This window comes from Helobdella robusta (assembly GCF_000326865.2).
Source record: "Helobdella robusta unplaced genomic scaffold HELROscaffold_14, whole genome shotgun sequence".
NCBI classification, from domain to species: domain Eukaryota; kingdom Metazoa; phylum Annelida; class Clitellata; order Rhynchobdellida; family Glossiphoniidae; genus Helobdella; species Helobdella robusta.
The window spans coordinates 4196059-4216031 of NW_008703782.1; the positions used below are offsets into that span (position 1 = coordinate 4196059).

A 19973-nucleotide genomic window follows, 5' to 3' on the forward strand; every position below is an offset into this window, starting at 1 on the left:
AATTATGTCCTGTAAGAATTATTATATAAACTTTCTTTATACTTATGATGACGATGTTGTTGATTAAGGTTGTTGTCATTGCGGGTTTTCAGTTGATGGTTTTCGTGAGAGTTTCCCAGCGCCGTAGGCTGTACAACCAGACCAAGTCTTTGCTCTTGAAACCTGCGTTATTTCTTTTCGGGTCACGCCACGTTTCCATTGTTTTGGTTCTTCTAGCCATAAACAAACGTTGTGGTTTTTTTCTTGACTTTGTTGGCACATGAAGCAAATGCATCTTTCTACTGTTTTTACGAAGAGTTGAATGGCCAAACGAGGAGCTAAGTTGAATGTTGTAATATTTAATGTTGACATCTTTCCTGTAGATCAGCGATACAAATTTCATCCTCATCAGCAATGAAGCCGTTGTTAATGTCATCATCCAGGTAGACAAAAACCAAGCTTTATTTCCAGGTGCGTTTTCAAAGGGTTTTCTCAAAACTTGAACCATCGTCTGTCACCGATTCGTGTCCGGAATGAATATTCGCATTAGCATTAGAATCATCTACCCTGAAATCGTTAATTTCTAGATTAATGCTTCCTCATATTAACATCTTGTCAAATCATCATAAATTGAATTGCTGGTGAGTGCTGCATCGAAATCGTAGTTGCTATTGACGTTAATGCTGTCGGTGTTATCGATGAAAAGAGACGAGTTAGCAGAAAGATCCGTTTAGTAGCCCCACTGCAAATCCTAAGTTTATTTCAATGTCCTTTTCACTGTCAACTTCTCCAATATTTAAAAAATCTTCATCACCGTCGTCTTTTATCTGCCAACTTCATCATTACAATGACAACTTCCTTTCTTCAAGTCAACTCGTGCGTTGCAGTTGTCATGTGCGAAGCAGATATATGGTGCATCGCAGTTAACATGTGCTTCGCAGTTGAAATCATCTGTAGGAATGATAGACTTGCGCTCGCTAATGTAATTGTAGATAGTTGAACTATCTGATAAGATGCCAAAATCTTGTATACCCGTTGCTGGTCCGGTCAGACACAATTTTCGCTCCTCCGGTTTGCTATCCAAATTTATTTTTGTGTTGTTTTCGTTTGTCACTTGAACGCGTTTGCCTTCATTGTTAAGTTGCTTGATATGTCCTATTAATATTGCTATGAAGTCTCTTGTTTGTTCTTTTTTTTGCTTATTCCGTCAAAGATGTTGTTTAGTTTCACTGCCTATAGATCGAATCTTCAGTTCAGCAAACTGTTTTCCTTCTCTCCTTTCGAGTCGAGGTTTCGTTATCGTAGTTTCTTCCTCAGATAAGTTGTATTGAGTTCTTCTGATGCTGGATTCTTTATTGCAGGAAGTTTCGATCTATCAAAAATCTTACTTCTGACACCAATGTTGTAACCTTTAAACGCTCGTTACTACAGACACCAATGTTATAATTTAAACGATCTCTATATTTCCAACACCACTGTTGTAGCTTTCAATAATGGTCAAGTTATCATTATTCTGTAGGTTCAAAATTTCCGATAGATGAACACAACTGCTTCAAAAGCAAACTTTGTCGAGCGTTTATTTGAAAACCAACAATAATAGAAACACTAAACTAATCCAAGTAACCACATAAATCACATTTACAGCTTCGTTTCAAATTCTCTTCTGACTTCTCTACTTAACCTTCTTGTTTACAAGAGACTCTAAAAATCCAAAGATTAAAAATATAGTAAAGATAATAAAGATAACAAATAATCAAGATAACAAATAATATAGCTCAATTTGACCATTGCAACGCTTATAACAATATTATGTATGTTCGACGTTTGAAAAGTTTTTCAATAACTAATGCAGAATTTGGTTCCGAAGATATAAAAGTCTTGCTAAATGGAAAGGCATTCGTTTCATCGGTTGGATTTTATTTCAAACTAAAAATATTTTATCAAATATCATTTAAGCTCTTAATATAGTTAAATGTAAATCTATTACAATAGATAAATATTTTGACGTTAGAAATGTTGGGAATTGCATATATTATCAAGTTTTATTTACAAAATTTTACATCATCGTCATCTACGTTTATCAGTCATGATCTACAACCTCATCATCATGTACTTCATCAAGATTTGTCGTATCAACTTCCTACTTTCGTCCATTGACTTAAACCTCGTCTATTTTTTAGGACAACAATTTTTCTTTACATATATTAACTTTATCATTTTTACGATTTTTTCACGTTGGTGATTGTAGAGTTCACCAACTTTCCTTTATTTCATCAGAAATTTGTTTACCACAAATCTTCGAAATGAAATAACACGTAATTCTACCTCCGACTTAACTGTAGGAAGATACGATATCTTCATTTTCCCGCTATATTGCTTAATTTTTTGATTATAGCATTAATTTTTTTTAATTTAATTTTGTTACTCTCGATTCTAAGTTCAATTATTTAAACTAATTATTACTTAACAAATCATTTAAGTAAGTTAATTTCAGAGAAGATATTTTCAAACTCCAAAACCAACATGGAAATCAAATTAATTTATTTTTAGTTTTTACCACTATTTTTTAATCTGCCACGCCTAAACGTAGGAACGCCATCAACCATACACGCTCTACTATACACATATAATATCATAATTCATATTATCAACTGCACGAGCGCTTCATTACTGATCTTGATTGAGAAATGCCTATATTAAAACAAAATATATTTTTTCAAAAAGAAATCAAGTTGTTTCTTTTTTACACTAAGGGTCTTCAACTTTTTGGCGAAGGCAAAAAGAATTCTGTGGGACGAATATTTTTGTTTGATTTTAAAAAACCTCACGAAAAAGTTCTGAAGCTTGAAGTTTTGGATGAAAATAGTAGAGAAATACCATTGACTCCACATGGCATGGATATCTGGGTTGACAAAAAATCAGGTGGTTAAATATGCTTGAAAGATCTTTCCTTATTAATAATACTACCTCTCGATTTCATCCAGGCATTACATATTTGTACGTCGTAAATCATTACGCTGGAATGGAAAGTGTGGAAAAGTTTCAATTTCTTCCGGAGTTAAAACTGGTTCGAGTGAAACAGTTTCGAGATAAGAATTTTATTTTGTTAGCTTTAATTTTCTAATTAAATTTTATACGAATATAAGTACGAATATGAAATTTATAAAATGTTTACAAATTAAACGGAGGTTAAACGGATTATACATGATTAATGAGGATCAGTTTTATTTCACAAACTCCTACTATTTCAACAACGCTGTGGAGTTTTTGCTTGGATTAAAATGGGGAAGTGTTGGATTTTTCGACGGAGCAAAGGCGGAGCTCGTCTTGAAGGGATTGAATTTCCCTAATGGTATAATCAAATGGAAAAAGTAAATTAAAGATTTTTAGACCAATAAAAATTTTGTCTTACAGTGTATTATATATAATATAGTTTTCTCGCAGTTGGAATGATAACTTCTGAAAAATTGAATTTGTATTCCATTGGAAATGATCATTTTTTGACGCTTAATAAAGTAATTTTTTTTTCTAAATTTAAAGTTTGCTATGTTTTAGTTGCATTACCATACTACAAATAAACAGAATGAAAAATAATTGATAGCTACAATTTTTCAGTCTATTGATGTTGGCTCTGGACTTGATAACCTGAGTTTAGATCCCAACAATGGGGATTTGATTCTGGGATGCCATCCTTCCATTTATAGAGTGGTCAAACATTCCGCAGATCCAGATGCCTTTAAAGCTCCTTCACAGGTACTTTTCTACTTTTCATTTTTATGCATCCAAATACAAACTTCGAATATAATATTAAAAAATAGCCATTTTATTTATAAATTTGTCAAATAATTACGGTTTGCAAATTGTAAACTATCAATTTTTAAGATTTTGCGTTTGAAGTATAAAGAAGATGAAACGACGGAGTTGTCTGAAATATACAGTAACGACGGGTCAGAGGTTTCCGGGTCGAGTGTGGGCGTGCTGTACGAGGATGGCATGCTCATTGGCACTATCTACACGGACATGTTGTACTGCAAACTCGATCGTAACAAAAAGTCTTTCTGAAATTGCCTGCTGAACATAAATTTATTTAAAATTTATATTTCGTTGAATTATAGCCTGCAAGCTGTATGATCAAATAAACATTGGCTTCAGACTGCATTATACAAAGTGCGCTACAATGACATTAAAATTGTTTTTAGATAATAATAAAATGACTAAAATTTGAGTCTATGGATGGTTTCTTCAAAACAGCCACTTAACAGCATCTTTATTTGTCATCAGAATGTCGACTGCCCGCAGAAATGGTTATCTGCTGTCAACAAATTTTTTTCTAGGTGTTCAAATGCGACAGTTGCCTACCAGTTGGTTGGTTTTTGAATGTTGGTTTTCGGAACTAGAACTTAATAACGAATTTTTAGAATATTATCTGATTTGTATCTTTCGACGTCCAAAAATGAAATACAGTTTGAAATAAACATTTCAATCTAATTTATTGAAAGAAAACAAAGTTTTGTTATTTGAAACATTTCATCGATAAGATTAGTGCGCATAATCTGACTACTTTATTTTTCAACCAAGAGCATATTTTAAATGTTTAATATTTATAAACAAAAAAGGATCGCGAAAATATGTAATAAATGTTTTGAAAACAACATTAAACATCTTCTTAAATGAATTAAAAAGTTACAAGGTAGGATTCAGCGAAGAGATTAAAGCTGTTTACCTGCGTGGAGACTAAGTTTTAGACAGCGCAGTCTATCTACACGACAGTCATGAATATTACAGCAATGTTTACAACAACGTACGCATGTTAAAATGAAGCATGGTGAATGAATAAGCCAGCTCTTTCAACTTTTATTAGTGCGAGAGAATTTATATGTTTGGTTGAAATAAGATTTGAATGCTTCTGCTTATTAATCCAATATGGGATTAATTAAATCAACGATTCTGGTACTCATTTCAAGTTTTCTGTTGTTCAGGATAGTATCTCTTTGGTAAGAAGTATGTTCTATTAAAATTAAAAATAATAAATTATTTATTGTAGATATACTTTTAATGAGAAAATTTTCTAAATTTAAAATTATTTTTGGGCATTAATTAAATTAAGTGTTTTATAGTGAGAAATGTTTTATGTTTATTTATTTATATAAATAAGTTATACATATTTGTCATAACAATGCAATAAGATTTTGACACACTCATAGTAAAATAACATACGTACTTAACTTAGTCAGGTAACGAATATTATACACAGCATTTGTTCTTCGTACATAATAGCAAATGTTATTTTATCAACACTGGTGTACAAATGGTGGCATGCATTGTATATTATAACAAAGCTATAACTTAGCAAACATCTACCTACAGAAAGTTGTAAACATGAAAATATGAAGCTGCATGCAACTCAACAAGCATAACTCAATGTTACGAACGGAAATTATTTACTAGGTTTACTAATGATTATAACCAAAAGTTTTAAACAATACATTCGAATCAACACAAGTCATAAATTAGTGTGTATGTTTGCGCTTGTCTGTGAGAGTATGGTATGTGCGTGCAAAGAAAAATTATCTTGAAAAATATTCTTCATTCAATGTAAATGGAATCTTTCTTCACGATTAAAAAATAAGAAACAATTCAGCAATTGAGAACCACACTCCTCGTCGATAAAAAAAAACGTTTATAGCAGGAGTGGGCAAACTACGGTCCGCATGCGGCCCGCCAAGCCACTTTATGCGGCCGCGAGGCTGTGCACGTAATTAAAAAAGACGAATGAAAAATGAAAGGTTAGAAACGTTATAAGAAGAACAGACAGATAACCAAGAGAAGACCTTCTTATATATATTTATGCGGCCCTCCAAAGGTAAAATAATTTTCAATGCGGCCCTCACAGCAAAAAGTTTGCCCACCCCAGGTTTCTAGAGTATTATTCTACAATAGAATCGCTGCGTAAAAACAGTCAAGAATGAAATTCTAGCCAAAAATTTATAAATATATTTGTGTAACTATGCCTACAACTACAATAGAATCGCTGTGTAAAAACAGTCGAGAATGAAATTCTAGCCAAAAATTTATATATATATTTGTGTAACTATGCCATGTGTCTTGCTAAAAATTGGTCATTTTAGTTTTCTCATCGAAATATTTTTGAGAATTTTTAGTTAAGGCACTATTACAAGTATCTTCCTGTTTACTTTTTGGGTCTTTGAAGAAATAAATAAATAAATAAAATAATATCGCTGTGTAAAACCAGTCAAGAATGAAATTCTAGCCATAAACATAACAAAAAATTATGTAAAAAGTTGTCATAATGGCTCGGCAAAATGTCTTATTAATTTGATTTAGATTCAGCAAGACCTGCTTTCAAATACAAACTGATCATGACCATAGTCTGTACACATTTATTGATGTTAATATCTTAAAACTAGAACATAGAACAATTAAAATAGTTTGTGTTATAATTAATTATTTTATTGAAAATTTCAGATAATATCTGAGGATCTTTAGTGAAACGTACAATCATTCAAGTGGTACATGCAGAACTGTTGACGGAATAGGTTTGAATTCTAAGCTTTTCGTTTTAATTGTTCCTCCCTCTCTCTCTTTCTCTCTCTCTCTCCATCCATCTTTTCTGTTTCTTTCTCTCTCCCTCCTTCAGTCGTTTTTATTCATTCTGCCCATCTGCACATGCATCAACGCACGCACATAACAATTCAAACATTGCAGTTTAAAAAATATAATTAATGTGTTAATTTAATTTTTACTCGAAGAGTTCGGCTCAGAAGACATAAAGTTGCTACCTGGTGGGAAGGCATTCGTATCGTCCGTGAGAAAATTCATTTCATTTAATTGTTTTGAACCTATTTCTTGGCGAAGTTTATTAATATTATTTTTTACAGTTTAGCAGAAATGGATTGTTGATTTGATGAGTTTAGTCATTTGTTTATTAAAAATAAACAAAATTATGGAAAAGTTTGTTGTTATGTGTGAATGTACAGGGTGTCAGTATGTATGTAAAAGATGTAAAGATGTCGGTATGTATGTTCAGTAGTTATTTTAATCCAATGAAATTGTTACGGCAGGGTTTCAAGTTGTCGAACGATGGACGAAAGAATTCGGTTGGTGGAATATACTTGTTCGATTTCAACAAACCCAGCGAGAAACCTCTGAACCTTCTGATGGTGGATGAACGTGGCCAGCAGTTGCCCATCACCCCACACGGGTTGTCCTTCTGGACGGATGCAGCTTCAGGTGCCACAATTTATTTCAATAAATGTAGGAGGACATTAATTCGGTGATGACTGGAACAGGGGTGACGTACTTATATGTGGTGAACCACCACAACGGCGTGGAAAGCATTGAAAAGTTCAGGTATCACCCAGAAGAAAAGAAGCTTGTTCGAGTTAAACAATTCAAAGATGAAACATTCCATGTGTTAGTTTATTCAACTTATTCATGGTTGCAATTATGGATTTGATTTACTAAATGAAACTTGTCTGTTAATGTTGAATGGTTCAAATAGGAAAAATATAATTAAAAAATTTAATTTAATGATTCCAGGTTGAACAGCATTCATTTGGTTGGAGAGGATCAGTTTTATTTCACTAACTATCTCTTCTTCAATGCCTACTTCGAATTATTTTTCGGATTGGAATGGGGAAGTGTCGGTTACTTCAACGGGGAGCACGGGGAACTCGTCGTCAAAGGCTTAAACATTCCAAACGGTGTCATCATGTGGAAGAAGTTGGTTCCTACATTTGTTTTGATGCATACAAAATTTTGTTACTCTCAACTGAAATGTTGAATTATACGCCACCAATAGCCATCTCGTCGTTGCGCTAAGTGGATCTGATGAGTTGAATGTTTACTCCGTAGCAAAAGATCATCAACTAAATTTAGAACGCGTTAGTAAGCTAAAATGAAAGTGTGGATGGTGGAAGTTTGTGATGGTGTTCTTAGAGTTTGTCGTTCCTCCCGCCAGACAATCCCAGTAAAGACCTCCGTGGACAACTTGAGTGTTCATCCGGAACATGATGATTTGATACTCGGGTGTCATCCATCCCCATTCAAATTTCCCTTTCATTCTCGTAATCCGGATGCATATTTATCTCCGTCTCAAGTTAGTTTTTAAATTATTTAGAACAAAAAATTGGTCTTTTTAAAATTTCTGAATCCTTTTTTCGACAATCATTTTTTATGACAATTTAGTTGTTTCTTATAATAATTAGATTTCTATAATTTTCCAAATGTTTTTGGCAAATACTTAGCTTAACCGCAACACGTGTTGTTGTGATAATAAATTACTTGGCTTGAAGTTTTGGTTTGAATAAATTATTTTGCTTTGGAAACTGTACAGAATAGTTTTTTTTTCTATGAAGTAATTTTTTAATTGATATTCTAATTTGTTTATTTGGCATAACTTTAAATTACAACTAAGTTTTTAAAAACTATTTCAACGGCAGTTATGGTGGATAACTTTTCATTTTCTTAGGATTTAAAAACCGTCATTTCCCTTAAATGTTTGCCTCTGGGCGGCGCGCTAGTGTAATGGTAAAGGCGCTTGGCATTGCTGTTGCAGTGACTGGATTTGAATATAAAAAAATCTCCGCGTGTCGCATATGATGTCTATGAAGCGTAGATTAATGTGTATTTATATGTGCTTATCAAAATACACAATGCAAAATTTTAAGAACAGAGTGATATGCACATACAAACTTATCTCAGTGATATCCTAGTTATTTTATTTTACTTCTTGCCGACAAATATTTGGATTTAAAAAATTAATCAATGCAATTTTTAGGTTTTACGTGTAAATGACAAAAGTGAAGTGACAGAAATCTACAGCAACGATGGCAGTGAGCTATCGGCGTCAACAGTGGCGGTCCTCTACAAGGATGCCATGCTCATCGGGTCGGCATACACCAAGCTGCTCTATTGCCAGTATGATGGATCAAGAAAAACTTTTTAATTATTATCTCTTCCTCCTTATGTGTCGGCTTTAATCTATCAGTATAGTTACAAATTAGTGTAATTTGACTATGGGAGTTACGTTTTAGTAAAATTGATCAATCTCTGTTTGTAATGCGGTATGAAAGAGGTTGGTTTATTTCAATTTTAAATAAATCCCTCTTCTGTCGGGAACTTCAAACATTAATGAACATTTTCAAATTACAAAATTTTATTGGCTGTTTTGAATGTTTTGTTCATTTTTTGAAGTTTTTGGAATTGTTAATAAATTAAAGTTCATTTTTCAAAAAAATTGAATATTTTGGATTCGTTTGTCATTCAGTGGTTTCGATCTTACTTTAACTTACACTCAGAAGAAAAACAAAAGAATATTATTTTTAATCATCTCCTTTCATGGCAGATACTCTCAATGAATAGATTAATTTTGTCATGAATAAAAGCTGAACCAACAAAAAAAATTACATAAGAAGTTATTTTCCTGTTGAAAAATTAAATAGGAAAAACTAATAATAAAAATTATTCTGTAGGACATAATTGAATTTGCAACTTGAATACCATCAGTATGATTAATAATAAAGACAATATGGGGGGATGTATTGCTGCTCTATTTCAACCATCTTAATCATCTTCATCCTCATTATCTTCATCTTTCCTTTTCATCATCATCATCTTTATTTTCACCAACATTATCATCAATCGTTACATTAATTTCTTCAAAACTGTTTTCCTTATTAACCAACGTCACCATCACCGCCATCATCATCATCAGGAACATCATCCACATCAGGTGATCAGGTTCCTCGCTAAAAATAATTTTCAAGTTTTAATAGAAACCACACCACAGCTCAGTTCTTAACGCTCCATTATACCACACCACACAACACTAGGAAACAATGACATAATAACCACAACACGCCACAACACGCCACAACACGCCACAAAACACCCACCCCAACAATAAGACAAAACTTTACCACAGTACAACGTAACACAACTTTACACAACACAATGTGACACAAAATCCTACAATACAGCATATCACCACACAACTTCGTCACAACATTACACGACACTCCATCACACTTACACGAGATGGAACGGAAAGAGCAGGTATGCAAAGAAGAAGCTGCAATTTTCATTTTTAGGTTCGTTTTTTATCATCCTGCAATCATCATCTTCATCATTTCTATTCATCGACTCTTCATTATGTTCAGTCTTATTAATAAGCAACACACTTTCAACTTCTTGTTAAGTAAAATTTTGGATTATTTCATTTCCTTTCTGTAGAAAATATATTTTAAATTCGATTTTTCAATTGAAAATATTTTGTTTTTTTCAGCAGCAACAATGGAGGAGGTCTGATGTATTGATCCATCGGGGAGCGAGAGAAAAAGAGAGAGCTTTTAATTTTCTATAATTCGATTTGTGAACGCGTATCACAAGCAGTGAACCAACCTTCATCCGAAGCTTGTGCATTACACACTCAAGAACCAACAAAGCAACATTATTTTTTCTCCATTTGAATACTAAAGAAGAAATATTAAAAAAATGTTTTACCCGCAGACGTTGTTAGTGGTTGTCTGTTGGTCGGTCGCTTTGAAGTTTAATATTGCGTGTTACATCTTTCCAAGCGACATCAGAGATCCGTGCCTCGGAAGGAATTGCAGTTTCGGAGCGAAATGTGTGGCCTCCCTCGACGGCATGTCGGCCAGATGTCAGTGTCGCGAGGTTGGTCCACTGCTTGCTTGCGTACGTTCATGTCCCAAATGTTTTTCATTTTCTGAAGTTACAAACATCCATGTCTCAAATGTTTTAAATTGCTTGATTTGTCTCCCCACAAACCAGCAAAATGTTTAATCTGTGAACCTATTCAGCGCTTCTTATTCAACAAGAGTGAAATTATTATAGAATTTTATATGGTGCATAGTTAATGAAGTAATTAGGTAATGTTATATCATTTTACATAATTTAAAAATTATATTTTGTTGTATGAAACCGCCAGCACGTTGTTCTAAATTGGTTTAAAATAACATCAACAACAACGACATTCTTAAAACTCTACCAACAACACTGGTAAAAACAACATCAACAACTAGAATAACAAAAAACATCATCAATTATAACAACAAAAACATAAACAACAACAACAGCAGCAGCACCAAATAACGGCCACACCAACGGTTGCAGGTGTGTTACAACTACGGAGACAGTGAGGGGAGCACGCCGATCTGTGGAAGCGACGGAGTCGACTACGCGAACACGTGCGAGATGGAGAGGACCGCCTGCCGCGACATGAAGGACGTCAAGAAGAAGTTTGACGGCAAATGCGGTCGGTGTCTTCCATACCAAAGTTCTATTCTCCAAACATTTTCCTCAAGAATAAAGTTTCTCAAACTGAAAAATTTTAAAATAAATTAAATTCTATAAAGGTTTTTCAATGGCTAAGTTTTCTAAATATAATTTTTTTGAATTTAAAATAAATTGAAATTGTCCACTGCGTCGGAAAGCCGTACATTTTATAATAAAATTTTTAGAAAATAATTTGTTAACGGATAAAATGTTTTCTAATTTGAAATAAATTAAAATAAAATAAAATAAAAACTCTGATTTCTTCACCACCATGACTAGATCCGTGCAGAGAAATAAAATGTCCAATCAGTCAGGTCTGCAAGTTAGACAGCAAGCGGCAACCCGTATGCAGATGTTTCAATCCCTGTCCCAACAACTACTCACCTGTCTGTGCAAACAACGGCAAAACTTATGTAAACAAATGCTTTATGGATCTCGATGCCTGCAAGCTCTCCAAAAATCTTGTTGTTATTTCCAAAGAGAATTGTTCCTATGGTTTGTTTATTATTATTAATATTATTTTCAATTTTATTTAAATGTTTTTTTTCAAAAATTATCATTTTTATATTTGAAAAGATAATTTTGTCTGTAGAAATCTTTATGTTATCAATGAGACTATTAATTATTTTTTGAAAATATGAAAAAACTTGGGATGAAAATGTAGATAAATTAGTAAAAACAAACGAAATTATAAAAAAATTATTGTCGTTGTTCACTGTTTTATTGAATTTTCATCGCAAACATCCAGGCAACAACAAAACGCAAACTTGTTTGATGTGCCCGCACGGTTGTTCTGAAATTTTTTGTTTTTTCAAAACTCCGCGAAAGTTTATGAGAGGAAAATTGGCTAATTTATATAACAGCGTGTTATTTGTTAGACGAATACTATGTACTGTATACTGTACAATCTCAATAACATTGTCATCATTTATAATGCTAAATCTCTCAAGTTATTTTTCATTGCCAAATAATTTTCATGTGTTTATATATTTTCTTTAAATCTTCATCTTTTTCTGCTTTATTGTACCATCCGTTCAGTTTTCCAAATAAAGTTTTAGGTTTTTTTCCTAAATGGTTTTGAAATGAAAATTATTTATTTAATTATGAATTTTTTCCAAACTTTTTTAAAATTTAAGTACTCTATTGTCCGGGTTTAAAAATTGGCTTATGATGCTAATATACATTCCATTGTTTGGTCACCTCAATTTCTTGGATAGTTATTTTTCATCTATATAAAACCTTTTTACATATATTAAATATTTTTCCAAAGTTATTCTCATGATAGTAAGGCAGCATCTATTGAAATGTAAAATGACCAGACGAGGCTCTAGTTTCAAAATCCAACTTTGTTTGGTCCCTGTTGATAACAAATGAAGAAAATTAATGTAAATAACAAATAATGATAACAAATGTAGGTAACGAACATTTATTATTTTTTTGATTATTTCAACTGCTGATCATTCGGAAGAAAACAGCCTCTGCGACAAGAAAAAGGAATGCGACTATTACGCCGATTGTTACAACACTCCGAAAGGTCTGACGAAATGCATATGCCCTGAATGGTGCGACAAAATCGTGAAGCCGGTCTGTGGTAGCGACGGCCTAACTTACGACAACATTTGCGAGATGAAGAGACGATCGTGTCTCTCGAAACATTGGATAAGATTAGTTGAATATGGAATGTGCAGTAAGTTTTTTTTTTCAATTTTGCTCTGCTGAATCAATCAAATTCTTTACATAACTATATGTTGATACGTTTAGGCAAAGATTCTGAAAACAATTACAGAGATTTAGGTTGGCGCAAACAATAACATATTAGCTTAATTTTGTATAATCAAATGTTAATGAAACTTTATTTTGAAATATTGAACACAATTTTGCAGCAAATGATTCTCCGATGGATTTTCATGAGTCTTGTACGTTATGTCACCGCGTAGATGTTTATTTTAGTTTCCAATGTGTTCAGTTACATTTTACCTGTTCATGCACTTAATTTTTTTTTACATAAATTAAGCACCCGTTTTCTGTTCTGTGGTTGTTTTTAAGAATGTTCATGGATATCTGTTTAACGAATTGGTAGGCAAACCAAATTACGCACTCAGGCACATATAGTTAGATAACCTCTCTCTCTCTCTCTCTCTCTCTCTCTCTCTCTCTCTCTCTCTCTCTTTCTCACACACACACACACACACTCCACACACCACACACACACACATACTACACACGAACATATATGTCAGTTCATTTACCTTATTTACACGTTCTGTTGAAGGTCTCTTAACGAATTACTGCGAGCAGTTTGGTTGTCAACCAGGAGCGGAGTGCGTCGTTGGTGAAGATGGTGTCGAGTGCTTCTGCGCCAATTGTTCATCTCACGTGACCGATGAAGTTAGTTCAGAGTTATTATAATGAGGGCCGGGTTTAAAAGCATGGTGGCCCTTGGCCAACGAAGCGTGTAGGTCTATAAAAAGTTTTCCTCAAGAGTTTTTTGCTTGATTTATTATTATTTCAAATCAGTATTTTAATATAATTCAATAGTAATTTGGACATTTTGTGGAGATCTCTTTTTAATGGAGGTCCCTTTTTAGCGAAGGTCACTTTTTAGTGGAGGTCTCCTTTCTAGCGGAGGCTCTGTACAGTACCCTTTAAATTCAGCCCTGATAATTATATGCTTAAATTATTTTTGTTTCAATTTGTTGTATTGTAACATAATTTATTATAATTAAATTTATTACAGCACCACTAATTATAATACAGTTTATTACACTGCAATCCTACACGAACAAGTAACACAATTGGACCAGGTGTGCGGGACAGATGGGAGGTCGTACAGAAATGTTTGCGAGATGAAAAAGTACTCCTGTGTGAATAAGAAGACTGTTCACGTTGGACATGCGGGGCCGTGTGGTGGGTAGCAAAATACCTTTCCATTTATTTTGTTGTTACTTCTTTAATTGAGATCAAGCGGGGGTTATCATTAAAAGCTCGCACACAATGACGCGAATTTTCATTTAAAAAAATGAAGTCATTATGATTTTGAATTCATGATTATATATTTATTTTCAAAAATATTTATAGGATGTTTAGCGTAAAAAAATGTCTACAAAGCTCGTCATAATTTTCACATTTAAGTTTTGGATAGTTTACCAAATATGCATTGCTTTGATCAACTATGGATGGACAAATTATTATTATCTCAACTTTTTTGTGTCTTAGTAATTTGGATGTTAATAAAGTCACAGCTGAAACACTGATACGATAGGTCAGAACCTGAATTGCAAGCAGAGCAAGTTCGGATGCTGTTCTGATGATGGAAGATTTGAATCTCAAGGTCCCAATGAAGAAGGATGCCCTAGTAAGTTTGACTGTCTTTGAACTAAAATGTAATTTAAACACTTCAAAATATTATTATTGGCGTGATTAACGTCACATTGTTGACTAACAAATTTTTTTACCAGTCTAATTTTTTCGTAAAAAATTATGCTCGTCTCGTTAAATTTTCAGTCCGACCAGGAAAACAAGAAATGATTTAATTTCTCAATTTTTATAACTATCTAAATTTTTTATAACTAAAATTGGTAGATACTCTATAACTCATCCAAATAAAAAATGAAATTAAAATTCCAGTTTTTACTCCGACATGAGAGCAAATTTGAGTTATAACCAAAACTGAATAGTCAAAAGCAGAATATAGAAATCAAACATAGGCAAAAAAGTTTTTTAAACATTTATTTTAACGTTAGTTGAAGTTCGTAATTCAAGGAAACGTTTTGTCCCTTTGGAAAGAGCCCAAGATTCTACAGAGCGAAAGTTATAACTGTTGATTTATGACTGATTCGTAAACCAAAATCATGTTTAGGCAACCCAGAAAATATCATTAACTTTCAGTATGATATTTGAACTCAACGCTGAGCGTTAACGTCAATACATATTTTCATGCGATTAATTTATCATCTGCCATGGGAGCATAAGAGACAAATGGCGTCAATGTTGCTCTTGCATCCAATGAAATGCAAAACTGGAAGAATAGGATAGGACGACTCCAGACTAAAACTTTTCTAAAAGTTTATAACAAATCAGTAAAAAATTTTCATTTTGATAGATGTAAAAATTGGAAAATATAAAGTCAAATATGAACCCAAGTGGAATGGGCTGGCGTCCATACAGTTAGACATTTTCTTGTTTCATGGTTGTCCCAAAAGCTAAATAATGAATTGGATATAAAACCTTCAACTTTTTTGTCTGGATTTCAACCACAATTTTGTAACTATACTAAAATAATATAATTGTATGTTTTAAATATTACTTTATCTAACTCAATTGATAAAATAGGTAAAAATCAAATCGAATTTATAAAGCAAAAAACATTTTTACCCCCATAAATTTAACTAAAACTATAGTGTATATTTCTAGCTAACGTATTTTACTAAGCGTAATTACGGTTGATGTGTATGTAGTGATCAAAATTTTCAATGAATTTCAATAAAATTTTACTCAAAATTAAAACATTTTATTAACACACTTTGGATTTTCATCTTTGGAATCTGTCAAAAATATTTCGTCCAACAATACTGTCAACTTGTTTGTTAAACTACTCCGTCGTGAAACATCAACCGTTCTATTGCCAACCATAAATTTCTGAAAACTCTAACAATAACAGAGCAGTGCCAGTGCAACACGTTCGGATCGGTTGGAGCCCAATGTGGGGCTGCGACCCACGCGTGCTCATGCAAGCCGGGTGTTGGTGGCATCCGGTGTGACAGGTGCGTGCCAACCTACTGGGGGTTCTCAGGCATTCTCGACGCCCAAGATGGCTGCTTACGTTAATTCAAACATTTTTTTTTCTCTTTTTATTTAATTGTTTACAAATCATTAGAAAACTCATCGCAGCAAAAATATGGTCACTTACTTTTTACTGTCTACTTTACTAATTTACTACTGGTATTATTGTTACTATTATTATATATATTACTATTAACTATTATTATTTTTATTATTATAAGTTATTGGTTGTTGTAACTGTTTATTATAAAGCAGAGTTTAGGCAAACATTTCGTGCCCGAAATTGCAGAGTAATTCGTAAAAATTTAAGAGATTTATGTTGCACCAACTTTCAAAAGGTTTTGATTTTATTTAATGCACAACGCAAGCTATCAAGGAAATGTATGGATAACAAAAATTATTAAACATGCTGTTAGTTCTTGAAAAAAAAACTATTGCTCGTTCTAAAATAATTTTACACGAAGCTTGCAAAGAAATGATTAAATAGCAATAGTAAACGTATTATAAATTTTTGAAATAAATATTTCTTACTAAACAACAAAAATTCTCGCCTAAAAATGATTCCACTTAAAAACATGTTAAAAGCATGCAACTGTTCGACATTTGGGTCGCTGAGGACTGATTGCGAACAGTCCACAGGCAAGTGTCTGTGCAAGCCTGGCTACTCAGGTCCGCAGTGCCAGATATGTCCCAATGGAGAACACGTCGCTTCTTACGGATGTTTGAGTAGGATTCAAATTTTTTCTTTGTTTAAATTTTATTTTAACGAAAAATTTTTTAATAAAAATTATCATTGGAAAAATCCACTTATTAATTTAGTTTAATCTGTTTGACGTGCTAATTATAAGACCACGTGAAAAAGAACGGCAAGAGGTGTGTAAATGATTTGAACTGTAAATACGGCGGCAAGTGCAAAAAAGTTGGACAGAACATCGAATGTGTGTGTCCCGCTTCTTGTGTCGAGTCCTCCGTCTCGTCTCTGTCTGCGGTCTGCGCCAGCAACGGCCTCACCTACTCATCTGAATGCCACCTGGCTCAGTTCTCCTGTCGTTCCCAGGTCGACATCACATTGCAACATTACGGACCGTGCGTTAACAACTGTGAGTCTGTAGTTCGTCATTATATAAATCACTTAATTCAGCTTTTCAAAAAGATCCGATTACCAAAAATGTTTAACCACCTTAAGCCGATGCAGGAGGTAGTGTCGGGTTTGACGGGACTTATTATTTGAAATACGTTTCAAAGCTCATGGACGAGTTAGTTGATTTTAACACTCTGAATTCGTAAGGTTTTATTTTTTCGATGCTTTGTAGGTTTGGAGGTTATATATAAATTAAAAGTACAAACTGCAAGAAAACCGATTGAAAATGTATATGAAAATTAAACAACTCAATTGGCAATAACTAGTGTACATTTATAAAAATAATTTAATTAAAAAAATACTAATTTTATGATGCAACTTAATTTTATTTAGTGAAGAACGAAAGCTGTCCAGCATACAAATAGAATTTAGTACTGATTCTCCAAACGGTGTGATATTTTTTGAGGGCGAATCATTTTCGCCGGCATCAAGTTTCATTTTGATTGGAATACGCAGGAGCAAGCTGGTGGTGATGTTTAACTTGGGCAGCAACCGGGCGGATGACCTGCCCCTGATGACCAGTTCTTCCGATGTTTCAGACCAACAATGGCATCTACTTACATTGAGAAGGTTGGTCGTGTGCTTTTTGTGACTCAAAGCAGGTTCAACGAGTGAAAGAGCTCGTATGTGTGATAAACCTTAAAAAACTTTGCTCTAAAAACAGACGTAAAATATATATGAAAATGAAAATCCAGAGATGAGAGACAGATGAAAATGGTGTTGGACTTCGATGAACCGATTGTTGCTTATTCGAGACCAGGCGCCAACTCCTTCCATTCAAGTGGATTTTTCTATTTAGGTTATTTTGAAAACGCTCGTGATTGAGTAACGCCCGCAGTTACCGACGTTGTGTATCGACTTAAACTATGACATTATATTTATTTTACTGGTGATTATTATTAAAATGATTCACAACAATCAACAACTTTATAAAAATAATAAATAAAAACAAACAAACCTGTAACATTTTAACGAAAAACAAACTCCACATGCACATGCAGGTGGTGCAGAGAAGCGAATGAAAGGCTTACCAAGATCCCTCTCGGCCGCGCTGAAGGGCTGCCTCAGAAATGTTCAGATAAACAAGAATGTTATTAATTTACGCGAAGATCGAATCAATGTCGACACTGAGCTGAAAAAATGTCACGACGCTCTGTAGTCACGAGTTGCATGACGCGTAGAGTACACACACATCACAATAAATATACGTATATATTATTTTGTAGATTTTGTGTTTATCAACCATGTTAACATTTATGCGAAACATTTCTACATGGATAAATGACGCATTTTATACAAATATATATTTTTCAATGTTACATACGAGCGCGCGCACACACACACACACACACACAAACAAATGTAACCATCGAACGATGAACGTATCTTAATATAGAATTGAAGAGAATTCAAAAAAATCAACGCGAGTAAGCAGGTAAGAAAGACTTCGTTATTTGGGAACAATGCATAATCCAATGAAGTTTCACACACGTTCGTTCATTCATCAACAGATTTACACATTGATTCTTATTAATGAATTCTCACATTGACTGTCAGCACGTTTCAGATTAGGCCAAGCTTACCGTTATGTTGTTTCTGCTTTTAATGGGAAATGTTCTCATGTATAATAACAATTTATTAATTATTTGTTCAAGGCAAAGTGGTTTCACAAGATTTATACCTCTTAGTGATAAAATGTTTCTCGAACTTTTGTTAATTAGAGAACAACAAATAATATAAAATTGAAACTTTGAATACATTTTTTCCATTTGGGACTTTATTTTATTTTTTCTCTTCAATTTGAGATAATCATTGCAACAATTTCATCTCTCCACCAGCAAATATAGTTGATTATATTACGTCTTTGCCGAATGCCATTGAATCACTCAAAATATTTTTACAAAGTGTTATGTAGTATAATTACAAAACAAAATTTTATAACATCAGACCGAAGTGGAAGACTGAAACTGCAGTTGAAATCTTTTGACGCATTTTCAAAAATATCTAACACTACTTAACCGGGTTCGATTGCAAGCTCAAAATTTAAAGAAAAGTTTAACTACAATGTCAAAAAATATGTGAAGCAATATAATAATGATTAATAAAGATTAACAAAAACTACATTTACTAAAATTAATAAAAAAATGATTGTCCGTATTTATAAAACAACGCATAAAGCAGTGTCACGATGAAGTTAGTAGTAGCAGCAGCTGTTGAATGAGTCGAATGAATGGCGGTCCCATTTTGTCGTGCTACTGATCAAGCAGGCAAGTTCTTCCATTCATTCACTCTCGTCACGAAATCAAATCTAATAATATGCACACAACAAAGTTAGTTCTGTCGATAGATCTTTGTATGTTGATAACATTGTGTGTGTGTGTGTTAGTGTGTGTTTGAGTGTGTGAGTATTTATTCACACATTTGTTTCTAATGTATACCTTAGGTAAATTCATGTTCACATGGTAGTTGGTTGTTTATTTATATTTATAAATATCTTTAAGACATTAATTTCAATAGTCTGAAATTTAACAAAAAATTATCGTAATAATATGCAATAATAAATGACAATAATTTCTATTAAATATATAAATATATATAAATAATATATATATGTATATATATTATTGATGAAAATCGCAGCATGTTAGCGCGTTAGTTAGCTTCCTGTTTAGTTTTTCGATATTTCTAACTGTTGATCTTAAATCGTTCTCTTGGAATTTTTATATCCATTATTAGTGAATAGTTTAGTAACTCT

The 19973-nt window shown here is 33.1% G+C and overlaps 3 protein-coding genes across 3 annotated transcripts; all 3 read left to right on the forward strand.

The window, feature by feature from the left end:
- The first annotated feature begins 1770 nt into the window (after positions 1-1770).
- Positions 1771-4076, forward strand: HELRODRAFT_97933 (hypothetical protein). The gene is made up of 7 exons (XM_009014922.1): positions 1771-1887; positions 2733-2901; positions 2964-3084; positions 3168-3350; positions 3413-3494; positions 3595-3732; positions 3862-4076. The coding sequence occupies exons 1-7, from the start codon at positions 1789-1791 to the stop codon at positions 4039-4041; spliced, it is 972 nt and encodes a 323-aa protein (XP_009013170.1). The 5' UTR covers positions 1771-1788; the 3' UTR covers positions 4042-4076.
- Positions 4077-5758: 1682 nt separating this feature from the next.
- Positions 5759-16122, forward strand: HELRODRAFT_169093 (hypothetical protein; the record flags this gene model as incomplete). The annotated part of the gene is made up of 20 exons (XM_009014923.1): positions 5759-5765; positions 6750-6805; positions 7062-7230; positions 7290-7413; positions 7540-7722; positions 7802-7883; positions 7961-8098; positions 8780-8919; positions 9075-9076; positions 9909-10056; positions 10578-10674; positions 11134-11275; positions 11575-11790; positions 12764-12982; positions 13057-13089; positions 13568-13683; positions 14100-14202; positions 14558-14650; positions 15398-15484; positions 15956-16122. 20 exons carry the CDS (start codon positions 5759-5761, stop codon positions 16120-16122), a joined length of 2322 nt encoding a protein of 773 aa, XP_009013171.1.
- Positions 16123-16634: 512 nt separating this feature from the next.
- On the forward strand, positions 16635-18377 carry HELRODRAFT_169094 (hypothetical protein; the record flags this gene model as incomplete). Its single annotated transcript, XM_009014924.1, has 6 exons — positions 16635-16797; positions 16926-17177; positions 17264-17333; positions 17552-17788; positions 17914-18017; positions 18220-18377. 6 exons carry the CDS (start codon positions 16635-16637, stop codon positions 18375-18377), a joined length of 984 nt encoding a protein of 327 aa, XP_009013172.1.
- Positions 18378-19973: the final 1596 nt, after the last annotated feature.